This window comes from Asparagus officinalis, chromosome 1, assembly GCF_001876935.1.
Source record: "Asparagus officinalis chromosome 1, Aspof.V1, whole genome shotgun sequence".
NCBI lineage: Eukaryota > Viridiplantae > Streptophyta > Magnoliopsida > Asparagales > Asparagaceae > Asparagus > Asparagus officinalis.
Window position 1 is genome coordinate 62,697,311 of NC_033794.1, and position 11,408 is coordinate 62,708,718.

The 11,408-nt window shown below is 36.9% G+C and overlaps 2 protein-coding genes across 2 annotated transcripts; one reads left to right on the forward strand and one right to left on the reverse strand.

Moving 5' to 3' along the window:
• LOC109825082 (WD repeat-containing protein 53) lies at nt 599-5,928 on the forward strand. Its single transcript, XM_020391799.1, is given in 12 exon segments — nt 599-723; nt 725-778; nt 780-850; nt 935-1,001; nt 1,063-1,122; nt 1,679-1,738; nt 2,346-2,402; nt 2,798-2,840; nt 3,435-3,534; nt 4,163-4,468; nt 4,539-4,689; nt 5,463-5,928. Coding segments are annotated over 12 exon segments (1,119 nt in total). The 5' UTR covers nt 599-663; the 3' UTR covers nt 5,553-5,928.
• On the reverse strand, nt 6,505-9,573 carry LOC109825088 (pentatricopeptide repeat-containing protein DOT4, chloroplastic). Its single transcript, XM_020391811.1, has 2 exons — nt 6,909-9,573; nt 6,505-6,800 (listed from the first exon to the last, which is right to left on the reverse strand). The coding sequence occupies exons 1-2, from the start codon at nt 9,530-9,532 to the stop codon at nt 6,767-6,769; spliced, it is 2,658 nt and encodes an 885-aa protein (XP_020247400.1). The 5' UTR covers nt 9,533-9,573; the 3' UTR covers nt 6,505-6,766.

Genomic DNA, 11,408 nt, shown 5'->3' on the forward strand with positions numbered 1-11,408 from the left:
TAATAAATGGAATGAAATTAATGTTTGGATAAAATTAGAGAATAAAATGAGAATTATACTAATTTTATTTTTGGTATTGAATAATTAATAAGCAATCATGCATATTTAGAAATTATTTTAATTTTTGATTCCTTCTTAAGTAGGAATGCCCATACTCTATCATGTCATCGTAAATCCCCATTCATTACGTCTTATTAGACTCATTCGAATTCGAATAAATAAAAAGTAAGAATGAATAATCTACCTTTAAAAATAACTCATGTTTACTGAGGGTCTGTTTGGTTGATTTCCTAAAATCAGAATAAAGAAAATATGATAAGGAAACCATTAAAAGTTGATTTTCACTCATTTCCTCAAATAAAGTCATGAAATGAGTTTTTTTAAAAACGAGTCACACCATCCAATAATATCATAACAACTCATCTCATATTTTTTCTTAGTTTTAAGAAGTGAACAAAACACAAAAAAAAGGCTATTACAGAAAATATGTTTCTTATAATTAATTTTTTTTTTAACCAACCAAACAACACATGAGCATAAATAAGAAGTGGCAATGGACCCACCTATTCTGGAGGGGTTTTACCCTAGCTATACACAAAAACGCCCTCTGAAATCAGAAAGCGCGATAAATTCACCAGTGAGCAAAAAAGAGGGAAGAAGAGAATGAAACCTCGGCGACTTAAAGGGCACAACGCGGCGGCCACCTGCTGCATCGCCGCCGCTCTCGCCCCCGGGCGTTCGTGGCTCCGCCCCGCAGGACGCCTGCATGTGCTGGTTGCGATCTCCGATGCAAAGATGTCATCTTTTACCATCGGACGCGCCAAAGAACAGTCTCCTCTCTCTGTTCAAAGCAGGTTACCTTCTTTTTTTTTTTTTTTTTTTGGGTGGGTTTGAGTATGATGAAATTGTTTGTTGGGTTTGCTCTTTTTGTGGTGCTAGGGAATGAAGATGTTGTGTATGCATCGTCAGGGACGCAAATTTCTTGTATTGATGTTCATATGGTACGAAAATCTAGGGAAAATTTTTATGAGATATGCCCTTTACTAAGTGATATTTTTGTAGGCATCATCTACCTGGAAACCATTGGAAACCTACAGTTATAACAAAGAGGAGATTAACCAGGTAAGCATATTCTTTTCTTTCATTGTGAATGAAAATTTTCTCTCGTCTTTCTTTTTTACGCTAGAAAATGATTTTATGTGCAAGAATCTCATCGCTTGCATTTTACACAAATTTTATTTTCCTTGCTAGATACTTGGGTGCATAGCGTCAAGTAGTAATTTTTACGATAACAGTTTGAGGGAGTTGGATCCTTAGTTGTGAATGAATTTTACTAGGCATATATTGTATTGGACCTTAATGTAGTTATACTGTGTTTTTTTAATTCTATTTTGTTGACAAGAATAGAGAATTAATAGTTTCCAAATTAGAAGTATGGAGAGAAGCTAATGAAATTACAGCTGAGAAATAACAGGGTATAACTTAACACTTATGTTTAAGGTGAAACCTAGAAGATGTCAATGATGAGGGGTAGCGCACAGAAAGAGTGGATGAGAAATGAATTTAATGCCTAAAAGAGACAATGCATGGTCACGATTATTTAACTTGATGATTCAAGATGGTGTCATGGATTTTTCCAGTTAATGTTGAAGTCCATATAACTTTTCTGTTATTGCAGATTGCTTTCAGTCCAAACTCATACTTTCTTGCAGCTGCTGACGATAGTGGTGATGTTAAGGTATGTGCTTATGATTTATGCAGTTTTAAAGTGATATTGTTTCTGTAAAGCTCCGAGAAAAGTTCTTACATTGTGATGGGATTTAGCCCTTCATCGGTGGGTTCTTTTCATCCCCGCTGAACTTCTGAGCTGGTGTTGATCTTTGCATTAGCATAAGTGTTGTATGATAAAATAAGGTGTTCTTCACCTTTTCTCGTTTGGAACAACAGGATCTCTGTATACTGCTTAAATATGTAAGTGAAGCTGTACATCTAGGAAAGAGTATAAGTTTTGATGCTCATATAAGTGGATATCCATGTGCGTCGCCAATCCATCTAACTACAAATATTGGACCGACACAACTGTTTAATTTGTTGTCATTGGCAACTGTGTCATTTGCAAATCATTCATTTGTACTGGAAATTTTGTGATTGTCAATCACAAAATATTTTATGAAGGTCATAGATTGTAAAACAGATCAGGTTTTGGTTCCATCCAGTCAAACAAGATCAACTGTAGTTCATTGATTTTAGCATCTCTTGTACCAATAATTAAACCAGTGTTACCTACTTCACCACATGCCCCTCGATTTGTGGTCTAATTGTATGATGTCTGCTCTCTATGGCAGATTATTGATACACGCCAGCAATGTTTGTACAAAACATTAAGAGGAGTCCATTCAAGTGTATCCTTATTTGGTGGTGGACATGGATCTGTTGGATGTCCAACATATTCTATCAAGGCAATAATTTTAATATGTGTTTGTCTTTAAGCTTGCTGACTAGAACGTCTTTTCTATATGCTAATTTGTTCCTACTACATTTAAATAACACACTTTTTCAATTTATATAAAAAAAACTATATTCAAATAACACAGCTTCATTTATTTTGTCTTTATTTTTAAGTGGATATGAATAAAAGTATACCAAATTCTATTATTTAATCTATGTACTGTCCACAATCTTCATATTTGTTGATGGTTAGCTTGTTCTTCTAATAACTTATTTCATGTGTTCTTTCATCTCCTATCATATTCTTGTGCCAATTAATTCAGTATAACCCTTAATCACAAGACCCCAGATTTGCAGCAGTGTGCAGTTTCTTTCTTGGAAATCATGGTCAGGTAACTTTCCTTAATTGCAAACCTCATGTCACTTATTTCTGCATGCACACACTTGTGTTTTGGATAGAAATATCAGATGTTAATTCTACTGAATCTCGCATAATTAGTTTTGTGTCCTCTTAAGTTGATTCTGATAAAGGCTGAATTACACGAGACAAGTAACCAGGTAAAAGCCATAGCCAAAAGCAATTTGTACCACTAGGCTTATAAACTAACCTTAAGGATTGTTCTCATGCAGGTTTAGTCGTTTAGATGAATCTGACGGCGGCGCTTTCTGTACTTTGCTTTCATCTGTTTCATATGAATCTATTAATGAGGATGTCCTCCTTACTCTTTATTGCTAAAAATATCCTCCGTTGTCAGTTTGATATATCTATTAGCAGAAAAGCCATCTTCTGTGTTACTCAGTGCCAAAAATATTTTTGAGCGCCTTTCTACATAAATATGTGCTGGATTTTCTGTAGTTTTTCTTATTTTAAATTTCAGATAAAATTCAGATAGAGAAAAGTATTAGTGATCAGTGTTTATTGAAAATGTATTTGTATGTGGGATTTTCCATTTCCATTTAAATTATCTTTGCGGTGTGATTTTCAGCTATTACTGGCGGTCTTGACTCCAAGCTTGCCATGTGGGACTTCTCGAGAGGGAGGGCATACAAGGTTAAGGATTATGGTAATATATGCTATATATTTAAGTATTTGTATGATTACATGTTAATTCACAATACTGGTCTTATTTCGCTATTTCTAATTTGGCTATGCCCTCAGAAGGATCATATAAACTATTATATCTAAGTTCATGTCATATTTACTCAGTATGCTATTTAATATCGTCTAGACTTTATCGTAGTCTTTTTAATAAGTTCGGACCATTTTCCCTAGGTTGCAGAAGTTTAAACTGCATGACCAACAGTGTATTGTACCTTCCAAATTGTCTTGTAGGATTTTACTACAAGCCCCTTTCCTTCATACATCTGTTGTCCAGTCATTTGACACCAAGTTAGAGAGTGAAATCCAATTTTTCCCCCTCAAACGTTTCATAGCTCCTTACGCTCCATGGCTAAGACTTAAATATGATGTTGATCGTGATAAATATTTACTGTTTTTTCTTAAGTATTTTTTGCTGTTAAAATTGTAATTCTCGACAACAAGGTAACAACTGGTTTTATTGTTCATAAAAAAGAGCATAGTATCTCTTTGTTTGATTCATAATTATATAATAATTAGTGAATAAGCATGTATATCTGCTGAGAACTTCTTAGAGGTCTTACTTTGTTTAGAAAAAGTAGTATCTTTCTGTTGATCTCATTTTTGTTCTTCCAGTAACGTTGGACAATGTTTCAACCCTGCTTTTGTTCACTCAATAGCAGTTCCCGAAATTGATGTACAGGCTGCATTGAGCAAGGTGTGCGCAGTTGCAAGGGGTGATGGTGTTGTTGATGTGATTCAACTAGAATCTGAGCCTGTCTCTTCATCAAAAACTTCTGTTCATCATAATAATAAGTCTCAGTTGCGTTCTAAAGATGGTAAGAAAAAGATTAAAGATGATAATGAGATGGATCAAAGTCTAGGGCAAAGAGTACAACTTGATTATGCTCTTGGAGGACACACGGCTGCTGTATCCTGTGTGTAAGTAATTAGAGTCATGATTGCCAAGAAGTTAGCTAGTTTTTGCCTGATAGTTCTTTTATTTGAACAGCTCCTTTTCGCTGTTTGGTGAGAAAGGGAGGTTTCTCATTTCAGGTGGAAATGACGCCTCAGTGAAGCTATGGGACTGGTCGAAACATTTCAAAAGTGGAGAAGCCAATTCCAATGATGAAACAGTTTTGAGTATGAACGTGAACAAAAAGGTCAGTTTATTGTTTATGGTGGATTTTCATTGTTTTAGCAAAACTTGTAAGGTCATTTAAACCATTAATGCTTGATGTAAATTGTGATCAAACACTAAATTGATGGTTTGACTAAATCCCATAAAATTCTAGATCAATAATGGCCGTCAAAATTGATGCGATATGTACACGTACAAAGTATAAAACTTAAGAAAAATAAGACTTAACTATAAAATTTTAAAAGCTAGACAAATTAATAAACTTCTAGACAACCACATTATGAGGTATAAATTTAGACCAAAGAATGATACAATGACATGAAAAATGGACAAACCACTCTAAAGTCATAGATAATTTGAACATATGGCGAATCTTTGTTGTTAATAATTTCACCAATGTCTGTTTCCTTTCTTTAGTTATTTTTTAGTGCCCCTTTGTGGAATCTTGATTTCTGCTGCTAATGGCTGCACATGGGACTTCAAATAATTGGAGATTAGACCTCGGGTTGCATTTTTTCCTTTTAGAACATATTGCTGTGTCTTTTATATGTGACCTTTGTCAATAAACTATATAGATTGAGGCACGACTTTGATTCTATCTTTTATTTATTCTGTGATTAAATGATAAAATATTGATTAAATATTTGATTCTGAAAGAAAGATTTTACATGATGAAAAGTATTCCTTTCTATCCCATTTTCTGATCTATAATCCGAATATGAAGGATTATCCTATGTTCTTCTGATTGCTGAGAAATATTTTTCTTTCTAAATCGCTTCTACTTGGTTTTCCTAGGTCAATTGGCTGTGCACCACTCCATCTGATTCTGAAAATCTTATTTTATGTGACACCTCAAAAGTATTGAAAGTTTATACGGTGCCATAGAATGATAGATGGGCCAACTGAATGAATGTCTATAATGAAGAGGGAAAACGATATAAGCTTCAAGGGTCCAAACAAAGCTACTGATAGTAGGAAAGATCTGCATATTATTTCACAAAGGCAAAATGGATCAACATGTTTATTCAGCCTCAATGCAGATAACTTCTCGTCAGGAACTTCTACTCTCAAAAGTGACATTTACTGGTTTTGCTTCAGAGGGTCATCGTTTGTCTTTAATCTCATGTAAAATGGAATAGTTGTATTCTGCTTATATGACGATTCAAGATGTTAAATTATTCACAGTTACATGAAAATTTCCAAGTAAAGAAATAGCACCATGAATATTTGTAAGTCATCATCTAAACGTTAACTTCGAGTCTATAGATATGTTCCTGAATGCATGAGCTCAGTAAATATTATTATCAGGCTGTGTACTTATGGAACAATTTCTTGCTGGTTGCATGGTTTGCAAATGAGAAGTTTTAATTGAGAAGATGCAGTATACTCTTATCTCAAGTCTTGTCTCTCGACTCCAAATTGCTTCTGGCTTCTGTTGATTTTTAACAGCTAGAGCTTTTTGTGATGAAGTACTCGAGGTAATTCTTTGAGGTAGTTGACTACTCCAAATAGGAAACCTTTGTAAACAGGACACATGTTTTAACTAATGTTAATGCTATGGATAATTCGACAATTGACTACTCTTGCCTCAGTGTGCGCTCATCGGGTCCACGCTTAGCCTTTGTCCTAGTCGGGGGCAATAGGCCAACTTCGTTTCAAAATTCAAAAGCTCAGCTATATTCTTCAAGAGTATGTATTTGTATCTCTGTCCTAGTTACATTTGAAGTGTGTTGGCTCCAACAGTGGATTTATGCTTATAAATTAATCACAAGTATTGGAATACATAAGAAAACAATAGAGATGACTAACAAAAAGTATCAGTAAGTTTTCTCCCAAACTTGGTAAATTACACCAATAGAGTAAAGACAAGCATGTAGGTTACAATTGGTTTCACTTTCACAGAATTTATAAACAAAACATGTTAGTATTCTTTCCATTTTCTTCCATTTTCTGTCTATATTATGACCCTTTTTTTATGAACAAGGTCAGTTTGACATAAGGAAGTAAGTTAGTAGATACTTACTTGTGAATTGTGATGAGGTTGAGATACATAAAATGGAGGAAAGGAATGTCATCTCTTTTGTATTCCCTCTTCAACTTCACTTTCTCCTTGCCATGTTTCCCTGTGTGCCTCTGCATTATGTTGGACGGTGGTGAGGATTGTTGCCGAGATTAATAAGACTTGACATTGAAAAATCTTTAACATGCACAAATTAACTGCATGATAGCATTACACCCTACAGTGAAATCCCGAAAGAGTCTGCATCTTGATAGAGTCCCTGATTCTTCTTTAGTTCAGCTCCCCAAGAGCCTCTACAGGAACACCTCCCCTCCCTAAACTGGTGAAAACGTTCAGAGTCCCTCAATGTAATCTCTCTACTAACCATCTTCGACATGAATTTTATAACCTCATGACAATCACCACACACTGTCAAATTCTTAGTTACTCGAACAGGCTTCCCCTTAGATGAGTTCAATATCCCAAAAGCAATTGCTTGCATCTCACTATGTCCACAGAGAACATCCTCCTTCAAATAATCATTCCTGTCCTTCAAAATAAATTTATTTTGCCCAAAATAACCCTCCTCTTTCATTCTTTTTCTTACATCTTCAAGAAATGATCCTATCTTTTCTGATCGAGGATGTAATTTGCTGCCAGAAGCAAAAACATGAACTTTGTTCCTGAGTTCTATCCAACTGCAACCTCGGTGTTTTTGTTTCCCATGCCTACTGATCTTCTCCCTGATTTTTTTGAGAGCCTCCCATTTTTCCACTTCTGCATATAAATTAGCAAGAAGAACATAGTAGCTGGTATTCTCAGGTTCTAGTTCAAAAACATGCTCAGCAACTCTCTCAGCAAGCTTTACATCCCTGTGGATTCTACAAGCACGGAGCAATGATTCCCAAATAGCTGAATCTGGCTTTATCGGCATCGATGTAATGAAGTTATATGCTTTGGTTAATCTCCCAGCTCGACTAAGTAAATCAACCATACAAGCATAGTGTTGTACTGTAGGTTCTATTTTGTATTCATGCTTCATGATATTGAAAAATCTCCATCCTTCATCAATTAACCCTGAATGGCTACATGAATACAGTATAGAGATGAAACAAGCACCATCGGGTTCTATTCCTTGACATCTCATTTCCTTGAAAGCATTAATTGCCTCTCTTCCATGCCCGTGCATTCCGTATCCAGCAATCATAACAGTCCATGAGATTAGATCCTTATCAATGATTCGATCAAATATTTTACGCGCAAACGATAAAGCACCACATTTTGCATACATGTCAACAAGAGCATTAGACACATGAAGATCTGATAAATCCTCGGCTCTTAAAATTTGTGCATGCATCTCTCGCCCTTTATCTAGAGATGAAAGACTAGCGACAGCAGGAAGGACACAAGCCATTGTAACGCGATTAGGTCTCGAATGGCATTGCATCTTGATGAAGAGTTCAAGTGCCTCATTTGGAAGGCAATTCTTTGAAAACCCTCCTATCATTGTATTCCATGATATTATATCCTTCTTATTTGCACAGTCAAATACCATTCTAGCAGCTTCCATATCCCCACATTTTGCATACACATGCATCAGTGAATTCACAACAGAGATATTGGATTCTAACCCATTTCTCGCAACAAAATCATGCATGCGCTTACCTTGGTCAAAGGATCCGTTACATGCACAAGCATGAAGAACACTAGTAATAGCATATAAATCCGGACTAATGCCTTCTAACTCCATCATCTCAAATAATCCCATAGCTTCTTCGAACCATCCATTTCGTGTATAACCCGAAATCATCGAAGTCCAAGACACAATACTTCTATCTTCCATCCTCTCAAAAAGTATCTTTGCGCTACCCAAATTTCCACATTTTGAATACATGTCGATCAAAGCGTTTACTAGAGTTATCTCCTTGTTACCATAAACTTTCACTGAATACCCATGAATTGTTTGACCCATTTTGATAAAACTCATTTCTGAACACGCCGGTAGAACACTAACTAGTGTTGCCAAATCCAAATTCACTCCTGAAGAACACATCTCTGCAAACAACTCTACCCCGTTTAACGGGAGTCCATTTGATACACAGCCGCTTATAATTGAATTCCATGATACAAGATCCTTGTCAAGCATTCCATCAAACATCTGAACTGCACAATCAACACGATTGCATTTGGAGTAAAACGCAATGAGAGCATTGCTAACAACAGTGCAAGCATCAAAACCCAATTTCGTCACATACCCGTGAACCACTTCTCCTTCCTTAACTCTCCCCAGTGCCCAAAAACACTTCAAAATGCAAGAGAAAGTTCGTGAATCCGGCCTAATCCCCGATTGCCACATCCTTTTAAACAAACAAAGGCTTTCTTTGAAGTCTCCAGCTTTCGCATACTCACCCATTAACAGATTCCAGGTGTAAGTATGATCCTTGCACGCCAATTCATCGAAAATCCTTCTCCCTTCTCTCAATTCCCCGCATTTTACGTACATAAAGACCAGTTTTGAACCCAATGACGTATCGATGTCAACTCTGCTAGAAGACATCGTAGAATGCACTTTCTTGCCGTCGGCTAAGGATTTGAGATCAGCACAGAGCTGGAGAACCGAGAGGTAAGATTCTGGGCCGACGGGATCGAGATGGGTGATGGATTCTATAGCTTCTTTAAGGTTACCCATTTGGCAAAGCTCCCTGATTTGATTGTTTGGGTCGAGTTTTGGCTCCGCGGGGACCGAGGTAATTGCGCGGTTTTGAATGGTTTTTTGAAAATTTGAGCTCCATTGAGAAGGTGGTCGAGTTTTGAAAGAGAATGGGAAGTTTATGGGGATTGGAGAGAGGGTGTGCAGCGTCGCCATTGCTGGGGAGAACTGAAGAGGATGGGAGCGGGCCTTCGAAGGGCAACAAAAAACCGCCAGGAGCGTGCCGATGTCACGTGAGAGGCGCGTGCCGTCGACGGGTTTGATAAATGGGGTAAGGACAAATTTTCAAAATCAACCTTTTTGCCATTTTATATAGCAAAACCGACCCCATTTGAAATTATTCGGCAAAACCGATCATTTTCTTCTGAAAATGGTCGATTTTGCTGCAAGAGGATTTTTACGAAATACACAGGACTGCTAGTCCCATGTATTTCGACCCAGCTTTGAATTGCACGGGACTAGCAGTCCCGTGCAATGCATTTCTTTACGCGTGGCCCCCTCCTTTCCTCATTTGCTTCACCCGTGACTCCCTCAACCCATACCCTCTCTCTTGACCCCTCTTGACCCCTCCGCTCCCTCTCTCGTCCCTGTCTCGACACCGCCGACCCCCGCCGCCGACCAAGCAAGCTCCGACCAAGGTAATGTTGTTTTTTTTTTTGTTAATTTTGTTTAGCCATGAAATTTGGGATTATGGTTGAACCATGAGTATTGTGGCTTGGGATTTGAGATTATGGTTGAACCATGAGTATTGTGATTAGGGTTTTAGTTGGGATTTGAGATTATGGTTGAACCATGAGTATTGTGATTAGGGTTTTAGTTGAGATTTGTGATTAGGGTTTTTTGCTTCTCAGTTGAGATTTTGGATTAGGGTTTAGTTGAGATTTGGGATTAGTGTTTTTAGCCATTATTTGCTTTGCAGTTGAGATTAGGGTTTTAAATTTGACTTTAAATTAAGATTAATATTTCCATTTATAATAGATTATATACATATGATGGACTGTTGATTTTCAGTTTTGATGGCAAACTCTATACTATACCCATTATTTGCTTCTTCAATGGGAGCCTTGGCGTCGGATTGAATAGTATGCTGATGTATGAGGGAGGTTCTAGGAAAATGTTCATGCTATCTAAGTTATTCAATTTTGATGGAATGATGAATGAAATACACAGAGTTATGAAAATTAGTAAAGCAGAGTATGCAATTAAAGTGTTCTTCAATTGTCCGATAAATGAGAGTAGAACTATTGTTGTGGTGATTACCGACGATGAGGAATTGAATGACATGAAACAATTAGTGGAGAAGCAAGTGTCAATTGAGTTGTTCATTGAGAAGTATTCGATTCAAGAAATTTCCCAAGTTTCACGACCTCAAGGAGAGTTTTCTCGGATGCTTGACTTAGACAATGAGTCGAGTGGTTTTATGACATCTCCAAGTCAAGAGCTATGGTTTCAACTACAACATTTAAGTGGACATTCTCTTGGTGGGACGTCAAGTACTATATTTAACGACGCTTCGGGCTATGTTACGAGTGATCTACCGGCCGGATCAATTGTAGAAGAAGAAGCAAATGATGACTCAGAAGATATTAAAGAAGAAGGCGTGCAAATTGATAGCATGCATGTGGCAGTTGGAATCGATGATGATTCTCGTTGGATGGAACAATTTAATGTTAACAATGATTATGTGGAAGCTGAAGATCCGTTGCCCGACGAGTTTCATAATGAAGATGTTAACAATGATTATGTGGAAGCTGAAGATCCGTTGCCCGACGAGTTTCATAATGAAGATTGGATAAATATGTCGCAAGCTGAATTTGTTGATGTTGGTCCAAATTTTCAACGGCCTGAGGACTTCACTTTTAAAAAAAGGGACATATTCGAGAGCAAGGAAGCATTGATCTTTGTGGTCCGAGAATGGTCTATCAAAAATCGGGTTAAATTCAAGCCTGTAAAAACTAATGCAACCCACTACTATGTAAAATATTATTTTAACGAGAAGAATGAAGTAGAGAATGCAAATGAGCAAGATGAG

Bases quoted from the DNA above. Each gene is read 5' to 3' on its own strand.
- LOC109825088 (XM_020391811.1), bottom strand. From the start codon at position 9,532: ATGGCGACGCTGCACACCCTCTCTCCAATCCCCATAAACTTCCCATTC. The intron at 6,801-6,908 runs GTAGGGTGTAAT...AACATAATGCAG, and splicing joins GACTCTTTCGGGATTTCACT to AGGCACACAGGGAAACATGG.